General features: G+C 27.7%; 1 protein-coding gene across 4 annotated transcripts in view; it reads left to right on the top strand.

Annotated features, from left to right (window-relative positions):
- The window catches only part of LOC107450100 (homeobox protein DLX-6-like), a 63,727-nt gene that overhangs the window by 6,886 nt on the left and 30,632 nt on the right, over positions 1-26,209 (top strand). For 3 of the 4 annotated variants that reach the window (XM_087154336.1, XM_087154335.1, NM_001323819.1), the window contains 2 exon segments: positions 7,295-7,414; positions 21,395-21,576. In XM_087154336.1, the coding sequence (XP_087010462.1) occupies positions 7,295-7,414; positions 21,395-21,576 (302 nt within the window). 4 annotated transcript variants of the gene reach the window in all.

The following is a 26,209-nucleotide window of genomic DNA, read 5'->3' as shown; positions in this document are numbered from 1 at the left end:
ATTTTTTCTTCTCTATTTCTATTATAAAGACAGTATTTTAATTAAATTTTAGCAAGTTGGCTTTTGTTTGCACTCATTTGTTTCAGTTTAGTTAAATATTTTATGCGTCTACATTTTCAAAAATATAATAATGATTGGTTGGAATAATCGAAAAGATTGTTTACATTTGAATTCCTCTAAAGGTATTTCTTACTAAGCATTAAGTTTTAAAGGCGGGAGGACAATATAAAAACTTTATATCTATTACTCTTTACATTCTCCCGTTTTTTAAAATGTTTTTTTTTATGAATTATCCCTTTTAAATTCTGAGATAGCTTATTAATGGAACAAAACTATGTTTATTTGCTCTACTACAGATTAAACTTTTGTTAATCGTCAAAACTTTATATTTCATGTAAACTTTGCATATCAGTCTCTATTTATTTTTAAACATTTTAACTTTTTCTAGATTTCTTATAAATAAAAAATTTTCAGGCATAAATGAAAGTATTTTGCATAAATGTTAGCTTTTTAGGAAAGTTGAGTAAATTCAAAATCATAGTGTCTTAAGCGTAATAGAAAATTTAACACCCACCCCTTCCCACCCGGTTCGCTTGATTATTATATTTTCTTGTGGAATATTGTGAAACTATAAAAGATTATATGATTCAATAATTGAATCATTTTGTTAATTTCAGCTTTAAATATTGTAAAAAATATTTATTGTAAAAATCAGGTTTTTTTCTTTTTTGTCAAAAACCTCTGTTATGACCAGGAAAAACTTCCAATGCTATTCTGGATCTTGTAAAAAACGTCAAATACTAGAAGAAGCAATTGATATATTGACTTTAAGATTGTTAAAGCTCCAATTTAATAATATTAAAATCATATCAATCAGCGAAGTTAACTTATGGTAAATTAAAAAATAAATATTTATCGCAATGTAATATTAATTTAGATTTAACTTCTGATAAGAAAAGACAGTGTTTTATTGTTTACTCCATACCTCCAATATGTTTAAATAACTTTTGAGATAAGATAATCTATTTTGTGATTAGGCATCTCAAAGGAAGCTAATTGTTACTAATTTTTAATGTAGTATCAAATAAACTCAAAATAATTGTCCCCCTCTTTCGAAATTAAATAGAACTTGTAGAACAAGAATCTATAGAGTATTCAGAAAGTAACGGAAAGATTGAATTAAAATGTTTAAGATTTTGAATTATGATAAAATTTAATAGTTTTGTTCGAAATAAGCATGTTTAGGGACGAATTTTAAAATTGTTTGTAAATGGCTCTTTTTTATTATTTGTTTGATACTTCGACCATGCAACTAATTTCTAAAAATGTATATTGAAATAGATAATTTTTGACCAATTGTTGCATTTTAATAGTCAAAACTGACTATTACCTGTGATTAAACAAAGAAGCAAAAATTATTTTTTATCATGCTGATTTTGATTAATATTTACTGGTGCTAGTTCTCTCTAATGTGGCAAGGGTAAAATCTGAAATATTGCGCAGAAAGTTTAGTCTCTCCTATAAATGAAAAAAATATTTTAAATGGAATTAACAAACATTTTTAAAATATTAAAAGCTAATAACGTAGCTTTACATGGGCATTCAAATTACCATTATAAGAAGTGTAGTAAAATATGCAACGGTTGCATACGATAAAAAAAAAAAATCTTGTAGCTAATAAAACTTTTCCGTGCCGAAGTTGAGAAACTGGTTGAAAATCATTGATTATGCGTATAAGAGTATGTGTAGAGAATTAAACAAAGCTACTTCCCCCTGCGGTATCAGTAGTTGAAGTATACGTGCAAGGTAACGTTTTTTTTAAACAAACATTTTTGCCATTACAAATACAGTTTTTTTAATAACGCATGCTTGCTTTTAACATTGTTTGCAAGTGGCGTTCGATACACAGATTCATTCACTATTAGACAATACAGAATCGAAATTTACAAATAGAAATTCCGTATGAAGCGTGTAATGGAGTATTTTGTAGCAAACAAACATTTGTTCATATCGATATAAAACCCTTGCTGTAGGTCTGGTAATGTTGACTCAAACGATTGGGATTGTCAGGGGTTTTTAGGAAGATTTTTATTTGCTTTATCAATATTTGTCGCGGGGATCATGATAGAAAAACGTTGCAGCTATCAACACGCAATGATAATTGCGTATCTACTAGTGCTTGTAAGAGGGGGGAAGAAGATGAGTCTTCTTTTGTTGACAGCTTCCGTACTGTAGCCGACCCCTAAATGTAATAAATCTGAGTAGTGCAATGATGAGATTAAAATATTAAGAAGATATCTTCTGAGTAATTTTCTTTTTTTATTTTTATTTAATCGATTGGAATTAACATTCAAATAGTCGTTTAAAGTTATTAAAAATTTTGTATTTACGGCTTACTGGGTTCTAGAGTCCAGTTTTGAGAAATTATAAGTTTAAGTATTGTTAGCCACGAATGTTTTACTTTTTATGAATCTATAGTGTAAAATTATCTCCCTCACCCAAGATTATTAAAGCTTTATGCAGGGGTATTAAGATTTAAATTTGTCAGTGGGAAAACATTGTTGCTGCAAGCCCAATAATTTATACTTTTAACGCCATAGCTAAGGCTATTTTTTTCTGTTATATGGCGCATCTTTTTAAGACTAGATATTTTTTTCACGCTTTTAAAGTTGTATTTGTTTAGGTGGCATCTTTAACGCGTTTTGAACATGTTGTAGTGTTATCAGACAAGTGCACAAAAGCCAACATTGAATCAAATTTTAATTATGTGTGTAAAAAATGCTCTAAACAGCTTTGCAGAAAGATGATGAAGAATCTTTTAACTGATTTTTTTAATAAATTTTAATATTTTCTCATTGTTATCAGTATTTTGCACTTGATTCACCTTACAAAAAAAGAAAAATATTTGAGCTTTGTTTACAGTTTTTAAAATCATTTATAAGGTATAACCTACTGTTATAACAGTAATAATCAGTAGTTTTTGTATAATTGTAAAATACTATAAATAAAAGTGCCTTTTGTATAACATTTAGTATAAATCATTTGGGGAAGCAGAACGCGCGAAAATGTCGTGGGTTAAGTTTTAATTTTGATAATTACCAATTAGTAGTTTTACAAGATGCAGAGCTCTCTTTTAATGTTAGCAATAGGAATCAACACTTGCAGTTAAGTAGATATATCGGGAGGAAATATTCGTGAATTTGTAATAACTGTTACGTTATGATTAGAGTGCCTGTATTGCACTCTAGTTATGATACGTCAACGCACGGGTTTTCTTTTTTTTTTTTTTTTTCCTGTTTTTTTGCCCGTAATCAGTTACACAAAAAAAATTAAATCCCTAAAAATCAATGCAGTAATGTCACAAACAAGAAGAAAATAAATGAAGTAATTTATGATAAAACTCTGACGTATGGCATGACTGTTGCATGTACAAGTAATAAAGCTCTATTAAATTATATTCATCTTGCGAGTTTCAACAAAAAATAATTTATGACAGATTTTTTGCAATTATTTTTGGAAAATTTATAAATGACATTATTTAATCAATCTATACTTCGCTTATAGTCAATACTTGCTTTGGCAATATCACTAGTAGCTATTATTAAGATTGGAACTCATTGGGCATCAATTTATAGCAAAGAAATTTTTCTTATCTTCCATCTACATAATAGATAAGGGCTTATATATGTATTTAGTATTAAAAAGTAAGAATGTCGTACTGAATTAAAAAGGGATAGTAGAGTTATTTCGAGACAAGACGTGTCTTGCAAATAAAGTAATTTTAATCATCAATGTCCAATTTCATGAAGAAAGATTTCTATAAATTTCGTGATTTTTTTCATTTGAGGATTGTTTGCAGTATTTCATTTCCGGTTAATGTTTTTCCCTGTTCAATTTATAATACAATTAAATAATTCATGAGTTTATCTTATATTTTATAACATCGGAAATGGAAGTATATAGTTCGGAGCATATTGGCAGATTATCCTAGTATTTCCTAAAATGCGTACTATCGTTCAAGTTTAACATCGTGTAGCAAACTCTGGTCCGTATGCCATTATTCAAACACTTCCATCCATCAAAATAATATATTTGGGCTTCTGTTTGGGCACATGTTTCTTTAATTCCGTAGAGAGTGTATCAAGTTGCTTTAATTGAATTTTATTTTCTTATCTTTTATAATAACAAAATTATATATAAAAATTTTATTTTTCTAATTCAGATACAGTTTCGTTACAATCATGTTTTATGAGCTTTATGATCACGCTTCGTAGTAGGAAAAAAAGTTTGTATTAGAAACTCCAGTTTTTAATTACTTAATCGCAAAGTTTTGCAAAGATTTTTGTTTCTGTATTTTTCAATAACTTCTTTTTTTAATTACCGTCAATAATGTCAAGCATTTAAATATTTGTAACATTGAATTCATTTAAGTTTTTTTTCTTCCTTTTTTTTCAATAATAATATTTCAAAACATTAATGAAAACGAATTAACGTCTTTGTGTTCAAAGTATCACTATTTTAATTTGTAACTTTTTTCAAAAAATTGAATTAGTCTGATATTGAAAAGAGTGAATATGTCAATTAATTGAATATTTATTTCCGAATATTAAAGCAAATAGATTCTTTTGATTTCGTGTGATTCCCTAATTAGCTAAATTCAAAAGCTTTAAAGTGAGTACTAAAATTCCTCAAGAGATTTAAACGGGGGAAGGAATTTTTTTTCTCCATACATTTGAAATTTTTAACAGTTACCAACTCATAAATTGCAATGAAACGTATGACGCGTGCGGATATTATTTACTCTCTTAAGAATGTTTATAAAAAAAAGAAACATTTCATGTAAACAGCGCTCTAAATATTACTGTAAACAATAGTAATTAAAAAAGTATCAAATTTATTGTTTTAATTGTATTTTAAGTAGTATTTTACGTCATAGGTTACTGTCCATTGTTACGTGTAACTAATTTCTATAAAATAAAAGGGTTTTAATTATTTTGTAGGGAAAATATCTTACGCACAAAGCTTGTTATTGTAATTACTGATAGAAAATATGCTGCATAAATTTTCAAAAAAGAGTGCTATTTATTAATTGCTAACTATTATCAGATTAATGAAATACATAAACACATTTTTTAAATTTTTGCAATTGAAGCACCGTTGACTATCACTCCACAGTTCTTCGGTTAGTGTTTTAAACTATTTTTTTTTTCAAATTTAATATATCATGTAAATAAAAAATTCTCAGTTTAGTCGCATCTTCAGTCAAATTAAAAAATATGTAGATCTTATGGAATAAGCATTTTTTTTTCTCTCCAAAAATGTTAATTATGTAAGTATTCAAGTATCAATTGAAAAGTAACTGTAAGAATTTGGGTTTCCCAGAATTCATATGAAAATCATAATTTTAATATAAAAAGAAAAGAAGACTTCAAATTTCATTTCCAAGGAAAAGTGTTTCCTACTACACCCTATAGTGCCCATCTTGTCATGTAATGAGCCACCAAGTACACAAATCACTACACAAAATTGAATAGCCGAGTGAAAGTGCTGATTGATAGTTAATTATTAGTAAATACATATTAGACTTAAGTGTTATTCTCTCATCCTCTCAAATCTTTTCCACAAATTCATATATCCATTTTTTTCTATTCTGTTTTTAGCATCTGTTTGCAACTTCAGTCAATAGTGTTAGTTTTCTTCGAGGTGACCAGATAATTAAAAGTAACACACTTCAATTTCCTTTAAAATAGTCATTTAGTGTAGGTGTGTCCAACCTTATACGTTAACTGAATCGTTAAGGAGGAAGCATTTGATTGCGGTATAAAATTGTCTTGATTTTTTTTTAATGTTTACAATTATTTTAGATCGCCATTTTAATTACGAGAAAATATTACATTTCTAATAAATCAAAGCTTAACCACTTTGTTTTTATTGCTACAAACGTGATGCTTACATTTTCTTTTGCTTAAAAAGCAAGAGATGGTGTATTTTTATTCCTCAAGCCATATAGATATCAACGACCCTTCTGCAGCAAGAGATAGAGAATGGTAACTTCGATGTAAGGACGATGTTACAGCATCCATTCCCATGCTAAAGTTATTTCGTAGTCGCTTTAAAAGTAAATTGTAAAATTATTTTCGTTGGCGAGGATGAAATGTTTCTCCTTTTCGTAATAGTAAAAAAAAGTAATTAACACAACACACACTATTAGAGAAAAATAATTTTTAGGTTTTCCGATATCGTTTATTGATAATATACCGACGAATTTTTATACGTATCCTTTATTAAGCACACTTTATATTCTATCACCTGTGCATATAAACAACCAGCTGTAGCTATCTTTCCCTTTTTAGTGTAAACCTTAATCATTGCAAAACTCAAATATTTTTCTTTGCGATATTTGTATCCATTGTTAGAAACAATAGTATTTTCGAATTCAATTTTTACAAGAGTGAATTCAAATATATTATGTGAACTCAAAAATATATTAAGACTTATTAAAATTTACTTATATCATAGTCTTAAAAAGATTAAGAGCCACTGGAACCATTTGTGTTGGTTAAAGTGGCAATTGAGATGTATGTTTATGAGGGGAGAGATTAAGAATGCAATATGCTGTATAAGAAAAAAGAAAGTCATCTTTTAGTAAATGAACCTCGTATTGTATTACCATTAGTTTATTGAAAGAGTTTATTTTAAGCTTAGCTTTTTGATTTGCAATTAAATCTAATGATTAGGCATAAGATGGCGCATGACAATAATGCTTCAACTTAAAAATGCATAACACCGTTAGAAATTTTGTATAGTATTGAACCTTAATATTACTCAAATTTACTGCAACCATAATACGGTGGCAAGTTGTACTATATTATTGCACTTGATTACATGATACTATGTTTTCGCTTGAATGATACTATGCTGCCAATGATTTGATTAAAACTTATATTAAAGTTGCAGGAAATTTGCATTCTATTACTATTCAAAATTCAACCATTGTTCTGCGAATGTGTACATTCGTGTTTAAAGTACTTTGATGAAAATGATGTAGATCGATTATTATGATGTATTAATCAGAGGTGATTTTTTTGTGCTTAATTCATAATAACAGAAATTCCACTATATTTCATTATTTAACACGGCCAGTTTTCCCTCACCATTGTTTTTGGCTTGAGGTAATTTACCAGTGTTTCATTCACCATTGTTTTTGGTTTGAGATATCTAATAAGTAAAATAGTGTTAATTTTTCTACTTATCCTACGTTTTTGATAGTAAAAGCTACCACTCTTAATTGCAGCCACATCGTCCCTAGTGGCCCTCCAGAGCCGCATGATGGGCAGTGCTCCATACAAGTACAACTCCCGATCGATAAAAGACGAACCGAATTGGGAACTTGGTTACTATGACATGGGTGTAGGTATGCCTGAAACCTCCATTCATATCTAATACCTTTTTAAGCACACAGCACTGCTCCTCATTTAGACATGGAACACCCATTTCGATTTGTATCCATTTTCGCTTCACTTATCTAAACAAAGGATTGTCTAAATATAAGGCATCCTAATAAAAATGAAAATCCAAGTTTTAATTGTTATTCAAAACTTTAGAAATTATTAATTACGTTCATGAATAAGTTCCATTTCTTTAAAAAAAGTTAATATTTTATTTTTTAAAGTGTTTTTTCTTTTTGGCAGCGTTTAGGTTTTAATTATTTTTAACAGCAAGTCTAATTAAAAGTTTCGACCTTTTATGCATCGTACGGATGCTTTAGGTACTCATAATGTTTTCTTGATTAGATTATGTATTTAATTAACTTCAAAATAATTGTTTTTGTAATATTTGGATAAAATGCTGGAAAGCAGCTTTTTAGTTTAAGAGATCCTCTATCCGTAGAGATATTTTTTTGATTAGTTGTAGTAAGAGATTTAGGAATTAAACGTATTTTTAACGATGATATGGATACAATTTTTTTAATAAAGCTATCAATCATCCACCGAGACTCTTAAATAATTGGAGATTGCTTTATCTTGCGGCTATCCGGAGGGGCATTATGGCAATGTTGCTGTCCAAATAAGTTCCCATTATTAATACTATAATTTAAAATAAATATTTATTTTGTAGAATCCCATGAGCATGCAGCTACGTATATATTTTTTGAAGAGTTCATATCTTTCATTATATGTCGAATAACACAATGTTGGTTTTTGTTACTTGGTGTTAAATGTATTATTCATGATTTGAAATTTGTGAAAGTGTTATTTATTACATTTTTCGCTCATTGATGATGAAATACTTTTTATTTCCACAATCCCGATGAATATGAAGTGAAAAGCTCTTTCTCAAAATTAAATAACTAGGGCTTCCATGTATATTTGTAGGAGCAGTGCCGTAATTTTCTAAGTATTGTCAAAGGAAGTGAATTTATAATTTAAACAGTAAAGTTTTTTGAAATATTCACTGTTTTGAAATTCCTATAAAATTTTAAAGAAAAATGCAAAGTTTTATTGAATTATAGAAACTATGTATTTCATAAACTTAAATAAGAAAATCGGTGCTTTGAGGAACTTGCAATGTTGTACACTTATTCCTCATTAATGTATAAATTAGTGATGGCATTATTTTCTAATTTAAAAACAAGTGATTGGCTCATTAAACTACTTCAATAGAATACACTTCCTTTGAATATTTATTGTTTTATGTTAAGTATGTAAATTATTTTTCATTTGTATTGGACTGATTAGAAATGTTATCTTGTATATTATTTTTTATATCTTTATACAATTTATCAAAATGTATAAGTATTCATGACATGCTATATGTATACAAAAAACTTCTTTTTGAGAATTATTCTGATTCGTGAATCACAAAGCGCAATTCTTTTAAATCTCGTAAAAGTATTCAAACTATTTAACTACATTTTACATTACCATATGTTGAGTAGAACGTTATCGAGCCACAGGAATAACAATAATTTCATAGCAAATAATAATTCATAAAAGAATGACGTATTTTCGGTATTAAGTTTCGAAGTATTAAACTTAATTTTGGTTATGACTGAAACGACATTCTTATGTTTTTCTTTTTATGGTATTAAGATTTTAGAGTATTAATATTTACTATATAATCAATATCATATGTTACAACAGCCACCATTTATTGTATGCTCACTGTTATTTACATGTGTGCATGTTAGCTGTTTTCTGATCACCTTATATTGTGTTTTATGGAAATATTTTGACGGTCAAATAGCAGAGGTTCCGTGGCCTGTTGTTAATTTTGAAATCATCAATGAATTTATATTTTTAAATCAGAATAAGCTACTGGTATGCACGAATCTCTATCACTTGCGTTTTCTTCCAATATTAGCATAATTGTTCTTTACTTAATAAACAAATTAGCAACGCCCCCGAAAGGGCAAAGTCGTGCTTGCTCTTTACCTCAGGAGCAACCTTACGTGCCACCAACTGCTGACAGTTGCGTCATGCTGCAATCGCTTATAATACAATAAAAAGCAGTGGGGGTGATTCACAAATTGTCATGTAATAGGCATATGTGACAGATGCCAACACTATCTTTTCCATGGGAAAAAGATAAGGACATTTTTTTTTTTTTCCCTTTCTTCCTTTTGACAGATTTTGAACGTCCCACAGGATTAGGTCTCAGCAATATCCGCCTGCAATTTTGTTTTATCGACGATTTATATGTATTTGGAATTAACAGTACAAAAATATGAAGCTAATTTATTGAAATTTTTCTTTTTACTGGATTTTAGGTTTAAAATAATAGTTATCACAAAACTTTAGCTTAGCTACTTGCCATTATACTAGACCTAGTCGTTTACAAGTTTCTTACGTTTTCACAGAGAAAAAAAATTGTGGTAAAATTACAGTACGGTATAATAATTACGCTTGCGGTTAAAAAAAAATTTAAAATAATAAAATTAATTTTGATTATTAAAACCAAAAGACACTGTATTTAAACTATTCATTAGGTGCTTTTTTCTTTTATATGGAAACGGTTTATCGAAAATTCTGGTTTTCAAAATTATAGTTCTTATTACCACATATAGTTAAGAATAAAACGCAGAAAATTGAATTTAGAAGAATAAATGGATTTTATGCCATGCTCTAAGGTTTCATGATAAAACTACCAAATTTACAAAATTTCATCACGCATTATAAAACCTTATTTTATTGCTAATTTCACCAAAATCATCACCATATTATTAATTGATTAATGTTATTTTATATATTTATCTCGCTAAACCTCACTCCAATTATGAGAAAGACAGAAGCTCTAGTCTGCGATTAAACAAATTTTAAATTGTTATAAATTCTTTAATTGCTTATAATCATCATTTTAAAGACGTATAGCATTAAATAACACTCTTGTCCGCTTTTTCACACGGGTGATGAATATTTTTGATAAATGTTCCGTTATTAGGTAAGCATCGTTTATTTCTATTAGTAGCGTTTACGTCTATGTTTTGTTGTTTCACTTTTTCCAGAGCAATGTAAACTTTTCTTTTCGCAATACAAATTAAGTTTAAGCTAATATTTCATGTGTTTTCATAATGAAACTTCAATTAATTTTTTGTCTCGTTATATCTTTTAGGTATAGATAAGAAATTACAAGGCTGTTTAATTTAATTTAATTCTTTTACGTGAACAGCTTTAATTGATTTCATTAACTAAGAGTTAAATTTAAGTGCTCCATTTTAAGTCAAAAGACATTGGTTTAATTAAAAAAGCAGGGATAGCATTTTTTTCAAAGGTGATATTTTTACGTCAAATTGTTCTTTAGTTTTGTTTCCAGATAAGTGCTTTACAGTTCGAAAGTTTTCGAAAACTTTTACTAGATAACAGCGTAATACAGAAAAGAAAATTTACTGCCTTTTTTTTATTATTATTTGTATTTATTATTTTTTTATTATTTTTTCATAAAAATTACTTTTTTACGCTCTTTAGAACAATTTGAAAATGTGGCTAATCTTTATACTGCTCCAAACACTTTTAATCCTTAATTATGTTTAAATTGATTTATTTTTTTTGCTTAAAACTTCAAAACTTAAAGTGAAACGATTATAGCATGTGTGGTCCAATTATTGAGAGTAAAAAATAGTTACATTATAACAAATCATTACATACAGTTATCTTAAATGGCACTTAAATAACAAAAAAACGAAACGATTGAGTCAGAAATTCGAAATGAAAACAAAAGTGTTATTACTGTATTTAGAGCTAATATGTGAGAGAAGTCCCGCCATTCGTAACAGAGAACAAGTTAAAAGAAGGCTATATATGCATCACCAACCACGAGGAAAAAAATATGAGAAAATCTTAAAAGACAACGGTTGAAATAGATGAACAATATTCACACGGATGCTGTAATCAAAGATCCGACTTTGTTTAGTACAAAAAAAAGGCTTCAGACTGCTCATTTAACTTTTTATAAAGGTCGGAATATATCTTTATTAGTTGATTTTTCTGTAGAAACTAAAGGCGATTTTTCTATAGAAACTGAAAGCGATATTTTTGGCGTGTTTTTCTTTTTTTCAGCATGAATTTTTTGTGCCAATTTATGTTGTCCTTTATAAATTTATTTATATATATTTTTTTTACAAATTCAAATTTGCTTCTGAAATATTCAATTGCATTTCTTAAGTTATTTATAATTTTGAAATACAGTAATAAAAAATTAATTAAGTATTTCTTTAAAAAAAAATCATAAAAGCAGATTATAAGACTATATGAAAAGTTCCTTATTAACTGATTGCTCATTTCCAATCATTCAGTTTGATTTCTGCTCACTTTTCTTTACTTTTTCTGAAGGTTTTGCATCTTTTGAAAGAAAGCACCTTGTGAAATATTTTTACTCGGGAAAAAGGCGAAAACAAGATTTCTTAAAGGGAATAGTTAAACAATTAAGTATTGTTGAAATAGGTAACAAAATGGTAACAAAATATATACAAAAACATAGAAACGGTAATACTTTTTGAACGGGAACATCTTAAACGTGTTTCATTGTATTTCATTTAAATTGTTCACACAAATGTATCCTATTTACACAATACTGATGTTCTTAACTACACATGCCCCCAATTTTTTTACGACTATTCTAATTAAAATTATCAATGTATTATTCCAATATATTTTGTAAAGCCTGTATAATAAGTTAGATGTTTTATAAAAAAGCATGGATATGGAGAGTTCCCGCTTCGCTTTGCAAATATGTGGTGTTGGTTTTTTGAGAAAAAAATTTAAAGGTAGTAATGTTGAAAACTGAAAAAATCATAATGTAATATTTTAGGATGTCTCATTTTAAATTAAATGCGTAGTTCTGAATTAAATTTTAAGGTTTTTAAAGTAACACTCATGGAAATGTAAAAAATATTATGTTTTCTTTTCTAATAAATATTTTAGATAAGATGTAAGAAAATGTTTGCGTTTATTGATTATTGTTTAAGTTAATTGCGTGTATTTTCAACAAGCAGTACGGATTTTGCTTGACTTTCTTCCCTTCAACGTTAAATATTGTCTGGAGAAAAGGAAAAAAAATATGTACAGGATTAAATTACAGTATAAAGAATTTTTCAGGTTTTTTGTATTGTAACATGTTCCGGTAAAAATGGAATTTACTGTAAAAAGAACAGGCACCCCTAAATCCCGGACTTTTCGCCGTAATTTGTTACGGAATCTTTTACAGAGAAGTACGCTGAAATTATTTTCTTTTGAAGCAATTTACATCAGGTTGTTCTAAGAACCTCCATTTTGAGTTATTCAGAAATATTTCTGTAGAGTGTTAACAATTTAAGATACTCTTTACAAAAAGAAAGAAAAATAATTTTTTTTTTTACGTTTATAGGGAACTTGATCGCCCAATCCTTGTGCCACCAAAGGCCCCATGTTTTCTGTAGGTTATTTTATAGTTGTATTTCTGTATTTTTCGGCACGATAATGTATTACATATGTCGCTCAAACTTGGAGATGTTACATTTCAAACTTTTCCGGATCTGTTTTGTGTTGTAGTTGTGAATATTAGTTAAAAATGTTAGTTAAGTAACCTTGTAGATAAGAATATTTCAAACTATTTTATAAAGAACGATGGCAAAGAAATTTGCTAGTGTTCGTAAGTTTGAACTTAGAGTTTATTTACTTATCCTCATGATTTTAAAGAAATGTTTATAGATATCTGCTTAGGTAAAAATAAACTTATTTTAATAAATAAAATATGTTATTCCTTTATATAACAATATAATTTACATACTTGGCAATGTTTTGATGTTTGGAGATGATAGTCCTTAATAATTTGAGTTTCATATTCATTGTTAGTTACTAAACTTATTCTTTTCAGCGTATGTTTCTAAATTGTTTTTACAGTTTCGAAGAATTTTTAGCTTTTGTTACATTTCTATTATGTAAAATTGTGTTAATGAGCATGATTTGAATTGAATAACAAAGATCATAGAGTAATTTGCCCTAAATTATAGTGTTATACGATAATTAATAAGTTCTAGATAATAATTCTTTAGAAATCGTAGCACATCATATCTCTGAACTTAAGATAATTCACACTGTGAAAAAAGAGTTCAAAAATACCTGAATATGGTATTTTACCATATTTCTGGCTCTATGGGAACACTGAAAGACGCGATAAATTTTTACCGACATACTTTGGTAATGATTTTTGGTAAAATTAACCATAAAATATGGTTTTATTTCCATGCTCTTTTAATAATTTTATCATGTCATGAAATCCCTTTATTCGGTTAAATTTACTTTTCAGTTTTGTATTTTTACTAAATGTGTAATATTTGAAAACCAGAAATTCCCATAAACCATTTCCATGCGAACAGAAAAATTGTCAACCAAATGAATGATTTAAATATTCTATATTTTGGTTTAATTACCAAAATTATGTTTTTTTTTTCTTTCCTTTTCCTAATACCAGAAATGTACGGTAATTTTATTAGCTTTTTTTTCTCATAACATACATAACATAACATGCAAACATAAGTTAAGATAATCTCTTTTCTTTCCCAGAGACTGCTTACACTAATTTTTTTAGTTTCTTACTGAAAAACTTGCAATGCAATGATAAATCCAAACATCTAAAACTTATAATCTTCCTTTTAAAATTCGCGCCAACAACGTATTTGAATAAAAACCAGTCATTTGATGATGCTAACTAAGCATTTATATTGACGGGCTCTTTTAACTTTAACTAATTCATTATACTTAAATGACAGTAATGACTGCTATTATCCTATATTGACTCACAAAGATGTAATGTATAAAAAGATTATAATAAATTGAAGTTGAACGTCAACAAGAAGTTTCTTTTTTTTTGCGTCTAATTAATCTTATTGTAGTTTAATTTCTCAGTTTTTTTTTTACGTAAATTTTACTGTTTTTTTTAAAATTATATCTAAACAAATAGCTATAATAAATATTTAATTTGGCAGTAACTATAGTTTTGTTAACCGATTAAAAAATTCCGCTGAAATAAGAAAAAAAAGTTTAACTCACAGTGGTATATTAGGTAATAGACATGAAAGTTGGAGTTTTCACAGAATAAATGAACCTGTAGAAAGTGCAATGTTTTTTACTTCTGAATATTAGTTTAAATAGAAAAAGAAGCATAATAATCACTGCGTATTTTTGCGAATTTTATGAGTTGCAAATATATATAACTTACTTTTACAATATATTATTTTGTAAAAATTTGGTTATTTTCATTTATTTAATTTTTTTCCCATTTATAAGTATGTAACTATAGTTTTTGAAATAACAATCGGATTAAGAAAAGCATTGCAAAACAAATATTACATCTTTTTCAAAATAATAATAAGGATAATAATGTGTATTAAATATATTTGTTGCAGTACTGCGGTATGCTGAGAATTATTCAAACACTACATTCTAATAGCATTCGTAAGAACGTAATTTCAGGAATACATACAAGCCTGAAATAGAATTTTTACGGAGTCTCGAAATAAGATATTTTAAAATATTTATGATGATTATTAGCAATTTTATACTAATTCAGTTTGAAATACTTTTTTTAAAAAAATTTTTCTACTTAACCCCTGCTTTTGTTTAGTGTATAGTAAAAAAATTTTGTATAAAAATTTACTATTTTAGTCGTTTGCTATATATTCAAATGGTTGAATATTTATTCATTAGGTTTAAGTCCTATATATTTATCTTTTGAATCTTATGATAAGCTAAAGTGACACAAAATATAATAATACTGTTTTATATTCTGTATAAATAAGGTCTTTAATAATGATTAAAATTATTGAAAAGGTAAAACTCGGTAAAAAAAAAAAATATTCAACACATCTCTAGTTTGTATTATATTTGAAATTAAAAAAAATTACAAATGATTTCCAAAACAGACATATTTCAGTGAACAAGTCAAAAATTCTAGAGCGTATTAAACCAGAATATCGTTAAAATTTCTTATAACATTAATATAGTGCTTAGTTTAACTATATTATCGTACTTATGAAACTTGATCACACACTGAAAATATTCCTGATCAAATTACAGTATAAAGTACCGTCACTTTAGACTCATTATCCGTAAAATCCCTTTTTACAGTGAAATATTAAACCGTATACTTTTATAGTAAGATTTATTTAGAGTGATTCAATGATATAACGGTAATTATTACTGTTAAGATGACGGTATGTCAGACTTTTTTGTTACGCAACATGTGCCGGTAAAAATGGTTTTTACAATAAAAAGTACCGATAATTTTTACTTTAATTTTTCACTGTGCGCGATATTATGGTTTAACACGAACGAAAGGATGATTCGATGAAACCCTTTATTAAAATTGCTACAAAGTCGTATTGGTTTAAGGTACGGATTTATTATGGTTCTGCGTTAGGCAGATTTTTTGAAAATGCACAAAACAGGATGCAGTTAATTATACGAAAAAAAAAGAAATTGGTTCAATTTTTATCTCTAGACAGTTTAAAAAAATAAACTTATAAATAAGTATCGACTTTAATGTGATGAAAGATTATTAATTCAATTACGTTTATTGATTCAGTAGCTAGATCGGAATCTTATACTTTTATCATCGTGATAACCTTATAGCATCGTAACATTCAATTCCACGGATTTAAACCAATAAAAAGAGTTTAATTTAGATTCAGAGCTCCTTAAGCTCCGATAGTTGTAAGTTCTCACGTGTTAGCGGGATTTAAGCAACCTTATTAGATTATAAAACTTTCACCGTTCCATACCGATGGTTAAAAGCTTCATATTTACACACTTCATACGCAATGATAGCAGTTCTTTTCAGGTTTTACGACACACGCATCATTTCCATTCGAATTTTTCTTCTTCATTATCATGTTAAGATTCTCTCTTTTTTTTTTTCTTTTTTTTTTTTCTCTCTCTCTCGGCTAGCACTTCATTCGAAATTCCGATCTCGTTCCCGAAATTGAAGATTTTAATTGTATTGACAATACAAGACAAAGTTTCAGGAAATGTTACTAAATCAAAATATTACAGAGACTTAAACCAGTGTTTTACGCGCGTATTCACGCGCCTTTTGTGAGAATTAATACAGATTTAGTGTCTATTTTATGGCGCGGGACTTGATTTATTAGATTGCCGGGAAGGAGTTGCTGACCCTTTAAATATAAATTCCGCTTGAATGCTCGAGTAATATGCTTGTAATACTTAAACAATAAAATGTTAAGCATGTGTACTGTTAGTGTCAATCGTAAAGATTTAACCTGGTCTGTGTAAGAGAAAAATAAATTCTAAAAGAAATGAGGGTTTCTTAGAAAAGTCTACCTTTTTTTGAAACTTAACGTGCTTTGCATTTTTATATTTTTTTAGACAATTGTTAAATGCTTTATTTGTATTATTTACGAATATATATTTCTATAGTAATAAAAAATATTTATAACATATTTATTTTGTACAATTTATGAGACAGAACAAGCTAAGAACAAGTGACATTCACTGTAAAAATATAAGGATCAAATTACAGTATAAAAGTATCGAGACTTTCGGTGCATCATCCGTGAAATTCCTTTTTACCGTAAAATATTATACCGTAACTTTTACAGTGATATTTATTTCATTAGAGTGATTTAGCGATTTTATGGTAATTATTAGCCAAAAAAGTTATGGTATCAAAAATTGTAACACGTTGCTGTAAAAATGGATTTTACGATTATAAGTACTGACACCCTGAGTGCTGGTACTTATTACCGTAATTTGATCGGGGATTTTTTACAGTGCAATAACATAAATATCGAAGATTGTGTTCTTAAAATAATTGTTAGCTGTGGAATAATATTTTATTATTAATTTTGTCCTCGTTGTGAATATCTGTTTTTAAATTATAAATATTCTAACGGCTTCCAATTTTCCTTTTGCCCCCTAGCAGCTCTCGGGGGAATATAGAGAAGAAATTTATACCATAATATTTTTTACATTTGCAGCAAATTTAATGCGATACCATGCTGAACAATATTGATGTACAATTTAATCTTTCTTAAACTTTATTGTACGGCAGTACTATTAAATATTACGGTGACAAATTCTTTTTAAGGTTACAGCAAACTTGCAGGTTAATACGACTTGTTCAAATTAAAATTAATGGTTAAGCATTAAACTGTTTTTTTTTTATAATAGTGTATTAAAAACTAACAAATTTATCTTCTTTTACCAAAGATTTGTTGAGTTCAAAATTTGTACACGAAAAAAAAATTCAAATTTAGCGAATGTTTTTTATTGCTGGTGAAAGTGTTATTACTTGCATTTGATATTGAAGACGAATAGTAGAAAATTACAAATATGTCATTTTTTTTAAATAGTTGAAATTAGAGAGTGCATTCCTGTTAAAGAAATTGATCGAATATTTGAAGCAATATTTTATTTTATTTTTTATTATTTACTTATATACTTATTTAATTTATTTGCATATTTTTTTTTTTTTTTTTTTTTTGGTCTCTTAAAAAAAAAGGGTTAGCAGATCTTGTGTCTGGAATACTTATACATATCTTTTCCTCAAAATCTTAAATAATGACATTTAATATGAATTGAGGAAACTATTTAATTAAGTTAAACCTATGAATGAATAGAAAATTATAGTATAAAATAAATAAAATTTGAAACTTGTTTATTTAATGTTTTATTTAGTTTTTTTTTTTTTTAAAAAAGGGAAACATATTGTGAAATTGGCTATCCTAATTTGCTTGCGAAGTATATGGAAATAAAACTAAGTTTAAATTTAAAATAAATGTGTGGTAAATAATTATCTAAGAATTTAACGCGTTTTTAACTTTTACTTTTCCGACATTATTATTTAATACCATTTAATTATATAGCATCGCTTCATGTATTATCTTAATCCAATAGTATCTAATTTTTGAGACATAGGCGATGCCACTTTCTTTTTCATAATCAGCGTTCATCTAAATTCATTGTAATCCGATTCTCTCAAATCTTGTCAAGAAGAACAACAAGGAGACGTTTTAGCGGAACTGATTGCCTTGGAGCATGACCGAATCATGCGGCTCAATTAACATAACTCTTGCTCAAGATTGAACTAGGATGTTCAACTTTTAGCGCCATACTTTCCTCCATATACTTACGAATTCAGGGATTTTGATTTGTAAGTTTTTATTTACCATTAAATTTGACAAGAGAACACCTGACTTCCTTTGTAATCAATGGGTGGTTATCTATGACTCTAGCCCTTGAAATGACCACAAAAGAAAAATGTTATTGGAAAAGTATTACCACCACTGGTGGCCACACTTACAGGAAATGGAAATATTCATGGACTTAGTTTTCTGTTTAACTAACTGAAAGATAACACCTGACTATTCTTTTCTTTTTATGCTGAAGATGGATGATATTCAGTGGGTGGGGACATATCTTTCAGATCCCCTAAAGAGACCACATAAAAGCAATACATATTTCTGAAAAGTGTCTATGTATTCACCCTTTGACTATTGTGCTTTTGTGTTTTCTCTATGCATATACTGTCAGAATCTGAGGGAACTTACTCCCTTGTAGGCGTTGCTGGGGAATAGAAATGTCATATACAGAAATATTAATAATAACACAATTCATTTATTTTCTACTGCTTTGTACACTTCTAAGATTCTTGCTTTTGAATGTCGTTGATTGACTTAAATTGATCATTTACCATAACCTGTGAACTATTAAGACGAAATCCTGCTATTTCCTTTAAAGTTTTGAATTTCAAATGTGTGTTTATAACAATTAAAAAGCGTCTTTGTTAAATAATATTTTTCAACATTCGAAATAACAGTAAATATAATTGAACTGTAAATAATATTTATAATGTTCGGATTCTTGAATAAAATACATTTTCATCATCTAATGAAAGTGATTAAGAATACCTTAAATTTATGTAATGAACTGGTTAATTATATTTTCCGGTAGCTTTTTCAAGTTAATTTTTTTTAATGAATTACATTTTCATCCCCGGGATAAAAGAGAAAAGAATTGCATGAAGTATTTTTTTTAAAATATGACTGAAAAAAATTTAAGTTTAATTCAGCTCGAATTGCTTATTATTTTTTTACTAATTTACTTAGCAACATATTCAATTGCTCTAAAATTATTATTTTTTTTAACAGATTTTGAAATTAAAGATTTGATATTTCTTCAACAATACATGCGTTACTTTTTCTTATTTTATGGAATTAGTTAGGATCTGAATCAAGAAATATAAGTATACTGAGAAAAAGAGTATGGTCCATACAAATGTAGTAGTAACATTTACCGTTATTTTATCCTGATATCTTAGATCAAGGCATAAACACCAGTGGTTAAATATATCTTTCAATTTTGTATTTTTATTTATCGTGCGGTAATAAGAACAATTACTATGAAAAGCAGAATTTCCCGTAAACCGTTACCGAATCGGTGGCCTAAATACTGTATATTTTGGTCTTATTAACCAGAGTTAAGCCTATAAGAGTCTGGTTAATAAAGTTTATTAACCAGAGTTTTTTTTCCCCAAAAGTGTCATTACCATACAATACAGCAATTTTAATAATAAGAAAAAAAATTTCTGCGCCTCATATTTTAAATAACCATTTCAATTTTAGAATCATTTTATAGTGCTACAATTCTTTTATTTCGAAATTGTAATCTCAGCATGTTTTCGCAGAAATAACAATTATGTTTAGTTATCATTAGTGAATGATTTAGGCACATTTTAAAAAAAATTGGATCCCGTTTAAGCATAACATGGTTGACATTTGCTGCAACTTTAATTTAGTGCTAAGTTGAACCAGATTAACGTACTTCCAAAACTTCATTACACGATGTTATGGTTCAATTTGAACGGATACATGGTTCAATGAAGCACATTAATTAATGTTGCATCGAATTTGAATCGGTACTACGGTTTAAGATATAGATATTATTGTTTCAACACTGAACCGATTTTTCTTTTCCATGTTTTTTTTTTAGAAATTATTTTACCTACAACGGATTGATTCCTGTTTCGGTTTGGTGTATATTATGTGCATCCATGTTGATTAAAGTACAGCTCTGTTTTTATAAATGTATTGAGCTTATGTCGGTGGATTTATTTTTCAGATAATTTATGAATAGTCTAAGAAGATGCAATTTTGATATCATTAAGGAATAATTATAAATGGCAATGAAAACTATAATATTTTATAATTTTGTCTCATTACAATTTATGTAATTATTTTTCACAACTTCGTTAATGTGCTTCTAAAAGTTAAACATCTTTCATAAGTTTTTCCATTGCTCAATGTACAGCTTGTTTCGTTAGGTATTAGATAATACCTATCATAATGACTTTTTTAATTTTATGAATTTTCCTTTTGCGTTGTATAGTAATGGCGTGAAATTGGAAAATCAACATAAGCGGCGAAAATTTCATAATTAAGGCTTTTATATAATTAGCATTTCTATATGACAAGCTACTTATTGCAATTTTTTTTCAAAAATAAATTTAGTTTTTTTAAGTTTTAAGAAATTCTATTTTAATGTTAATTAGCAGTCGAAAGACAGTAGTTGGCATTCTACTTTCCTTGAAATCTATCGTGCAGCACTTAACGGCGTTTTTCTAATCGCCCAGTAGAATACATGTTTATTTTAAAAATATTTTATAGTTAATAGATAAGAGACAATCTTCTTTTAGGAATGCGAATATTTTGGGTATATTATCTTATACTAAAACCTGAAATTTTCTACTTGTTTCCAAGAGTTTATGATCAAAATATTATGAAAGTGGTAAAGTACGAATGAAATTTATCATTTAACTGAGTCGATATACATTGAAATATTTTAAACGTGATTAAAATAAAGCTCTTCTTCTTACGTCTGATGTATATTTTTGTTTTCTTTAGATAAATCTCAACTGGAAGAAACGTTAAGAGTGAACGGAAAGGGGAAGAAAATGAGAAAACCGCGCACAATATATTCTAGCCTTCAATTACAACAATTAAACAGACGATTTCAAAGGACGCAATATTTAGCATTACCAGAACGTGCAGAATTAGCTGCTTCCTTAGGCCTCACACAAACTCAGGTAAGGCTAAAACATCTACATTTGCCAAATGTACGTACATTAGCGTCTTAGTGATGGAATTTCTGATCTTTTCAGAGTTTATCTACTGAGGTGTTAATATACGTACATTGGGTTTTTTCTTAAATGTAAAATTATAATTTGCAAGTAGATTATTAGTTAGTGTAGTTGATTTTTATTAAAATAGATAAACTAACAGTCGTAATTAGCAAGTTATTTTGTTTTAGTTTGAGTTATGTAATTTGATAATTATAGTAATATTTTTTACTTAGTAGATATATTGTTTTGAACTTCATTTAATACTGTATTAAGATACGAAACTAAAATTTTTTTACATCTTAATATTATCACTGTTAAATCTTTCGTGGAAGGATTTTTTTTAAAAATAACTTTTAAAGAATTTTTGGTTAAGTAAACAATATTTTTTTATTGCAGATAATGTATAAAACTACATATTCTTGCTTATTGTTTATGGATCGAAAATAAATAAAATGTAATATTTTTTTTTTTTTTGCAAATAAAAATTTTTTTGGAAACATTGAGTATAATTCCCAAGTCTAATTTAACTAGAACTGTAAGGTAAAAAGTTATTTTCTAAACTCAAACATGACCGGAAATTTAATGCTATAACAGTATTTTTACTGTATGATTTTAAAATTATATAATAATTCATTTCAGCAATAAAGGATTATGTTAATTTTATTTTACATGAAGTGTTTTCTCTTAAATTACAACACTATCCCGTTAAACTCATTCACCAAACTCTTGTTTCTGATTTAAAATAGATTCACAGACGTGATTTATGTAAAATATCTCTTTGCAAGGATTTAGTTTTCATAATAATAATAATAAAAAAACCGAAACTTAACATTTGATATTAGGATTTTTACTATTTTTTTTACTGAAGATTCATGAATTGCACTTCCTTTTTACGACTGTTGTTATTAAAATAAATAATAGTCATATAAAAAAAATTTTTAGAATTTTTGCAAATTTTTTATTTTTTTTATAGGTTAAATATAGTAGCTTTAATTTTATGAAAGCTAATTTATATCCTATACCTTTAAATGAATTACATTGTAGTTTTAACTTAATTTAACTCGATAAATTTTTTTATTGAATTATAGGTCATTTATAGAAATTAATATATTTGAATGATTCAGAGCATAGTAAAGGAGTTCATTTTTCAATCTCGTTTTAAAAGAGGCCTCAATCATTTTCAAAAATTTCCCTTTACTGTGCTGTGAAAAATTCTTTTAGAAAAATTTAATTTGTTTAAATTAGGCTTAGTTGAAGTAATAATAGTATTGGGAGATAGTACGAGATTTTTTGGTAAGTGCATGTCGCTATATAGTAGTCTTTTTACTTAGATGATAAAGTAGATGGAATTTTCTTAATTTGGTGAGTATCTTTAAATAGACATTAAAGTCAAAAAGCCCAATTCTTGCAAATAATGATGTGGTATATATCTTTCCTTAAATAGTAATGTGGAAGCTGATTTACACCGAAGCTTTCAAGGTGAACAATGGATCTAAATTGTACTGACTTTTTAAACTTATCATTATTTAAACTTATACTACTACCAGCATATATCTCATGTCTGAAGTTGTTAGGAAGTATAATATTTGAATCACAAAAAGGATAACATTTTGTTTTAGTTTTAAAAAAGATTATTTACTTTGTTGAATGGATAGTTTGCTAAATCATAAGTTTTTTTTTTTTTTTTCTTTTGTGATTTCCTTGTTTTCAAAATTTTATTTCCTTTTTGGGATTTAAAAATGCTTTCTAACAATTTTAAATTATTCATTTAATTACTTGTTAACTCGTTGTTCAGTATACGTGTACATACATTAGATATTTATTAGTTAAGCGATTGGTAATTTTTCTGTATGTTGGTTTTTATGTATGATTAACTTTTTCAAAACTATCTATTTGATTATATGTTACAATTAATAATGAACATTTATAGAGCATATAAAGCAAAAAGTAATATTTTCACTATAAATTTATTAATTGCCAACTAAGGTTTCCAGTTTGTATGCAAAAGCGATAAAAGCTGATTGATCAAAAATTAGTTCTTAGTTGCCACAACTAACCAAAAAAAAAAAATATATAAATAAATAATAATTATATAATAATAAATTTAAAAAAGTTAATTTTCAAGTATTTTAAGAAATTTTTTCAGAATTATTTGATTTCTAAAAAATATATTTAGTCGCATCATAATACGGCTACTTTTGAATAGTGGGGAAATAATTCAAAGTTCTTAATTTGAAGTTCTTTAAAGCTTGCAGAATTCAGCTTCTTTAATCAGTTTCTACGGTATCAAATCTTCAGAAACATACCTACCCAAAATTTTGAGTTTTACGTTCTTTATGCGTTTGAAATTCTATAACGAACACTTCTGAAGAGAGGATTTTTTTTTGTCACCATTTGGCGATAGAAAACATAGTGACAGGATATCTATTCTACTTTTACAGGGTAGCTATTTCATTCTATGAGAAATTTCATTGTTTTATTTTAAAAGTCTTGTCCGAACTGAAGAACTACAGCTTAAATGCCACCTCTATTTTTTATCTCTTCTCATTGCCGCGGTCTGATGATCTCCGATCTCGACAGACCGTTACGCAAGTTGAGTTTTACTCAACCTGTTCCCAGAAAAAGAGAAACAACTTACTCCTTTTCGTACCTTTACTTGACTGTTGGTGGAATACATACACGCACTACGCACACTCAATTTTCCAAGGCCAAAATATCGACTTATTAAGACGTAGGTTTCAAGCTTAGTGAATAGCTCTGAAGGATATTAATCATCGCGAGTTTATTAACATAACGAGTTAAGAACCTTACCGTGGTCACTAATCTCCCTATACCATCAAAATTCACAAATTAACAACCAATTTGATAGCCCTCGTTTTCAGTCTCATCAAGTAACTCTATTGCTGATTAATGTTAATTAAGAAATCATTTAATAGCATATCTCATCAAATAAATACTTCGTAGAAGTAAAATTTCATGAACATGAAACGATGTGGTACATAACTTGTCCATATTTTGTATGTAGCACGAATTTTAACCAATTTATTGCATCGGATTTTTAACCTCAGTGTGCGCAAAATAAAAAATAGACCACTTTGAATAACTTTTGATCAAATAATCGGGTCTCCACGTTCTAGAACTCAATCTTAAAGGTTCGATGGGGTGACCTCAAGTATACTAATTACTTAGTGCAGACGATAATTTAAGTTACGAAATCGAACGACACAAAAAAGTATTTTATTTGAATAAACGTGCTTTTTTTACGATTTATTCGGATTTCTGACTCACAAAATATAGGGAAGAGCAGCAATCGGGAAATACGGTTCCAATAATTGAATTATAAGAGCGGTCCAAAGTTTGGAACCCTTAATGTTAATTTGTTTTTCGTATTTCACCATGTCTCGAGAATTTTTTAAACGAATTGAAACATTTTTGCACACAATTATAAAATTTGTTTATCCAAAGACAATTCCATGCATTTTATTTATAAATATATATTATTTTATTTAATAATGGTGGAATTGAATTTAATTGTAATGTATAAAATTTTTTACAGCATCATTTTAAAGAATGCTATCTTAAATGTCAAAGTACAATATTTGGGAAAAAAACAGTCGAATAGTTATTGAGAAGTTGAATTTTGAAAAAGTCGTATTTTTAAATTAATTGCCTAATGCATTTATGACAACTTGTAGAAAAATAAATACTCATCTTTTATGTAAGATATTCCTTTTTTTAGTTTAAAAGATTTTAATTAAAAAAGAAACACTACAAAATTATCTTATAAGTACAGATATGTATTTACAACTCAGAAGTTCGCATTCAACATACATGCGCTAAAATGTGCTCAATCCCTTTTAAGAAGCGTGCCAAACCTGCTTCATAAAAGTCATAATGCTTGATTAAGATCAGAAACTGATCTCAGGGTAGGTTTTCACCTGATAACAAAGTTACCACCCACATAGTAAAAGAACTTGGTTATCTAAAAAGCTTTTCTTTCATGTCTTTTATTCAGTTTTATTTTATAACTCATTGAAAAATAGAGGTGAAATGATTCTGGCGTCTGATAGATTCAAACCCGATATCGAAACAAAATATCGCCATAGAAATCTAAAACTTCCTCGAGCACAATATCAGGGGGAAAACTATTACCAAGGGGTGGGGGTAGCTTGAGTGGATATCTTTGTCAAGCGAACGCGTGCCATAACCGCGCTATAAGCGCTCTCCAGGGTTCTGTAAACTTTTCCAGAGGTGCTCTACAACAACATCGATAAAAACCCTGCTGATAGTTGCTTCCAGCTTAGTTGGTTGAGGGGTCAGGTAAAAAAAATCTAAATTATAGGTTGCGATTGAGATTTAAAAATTATGAGAAAGGGTTTACGGTTACTTTTAAGTTGACATATGATTAATTTTTAAAATAAATTTATGTTCTTTAAAGATAACTTATTTGCCAGATATTATTTGATGTTTTTATTACACATTTTAAAATATATATGTATTCTAAAGCTTATAAATAAAAGTGAATGCTAAACAACTTAGTAAGTTTAATCCAAAAGTTGGCGTATCTTTTGAGTGAATTATTCTGAGAGTTAAACAG

This window comes from Parasteatoda tepidariorum, chromosome 11 (assembly GCF_982258835.1).
Source record: "Parasteatoda tepidariorum strain Cologne lab strain chromosome 11, Ptep-v5.0, whole genome shotgun sequence".
Taxonomy (NCBI): Eukaryota; Metazoa; Arthropoda; class Arachnida; order Araneae; family Theridiidae; genus Parasteatoda; species Parasteatoda tepidariorum.
Note: the sequence above shows the minus strand (reverse complement) of the source record. Positions and strands in the feature narration are given on the sequence as shown.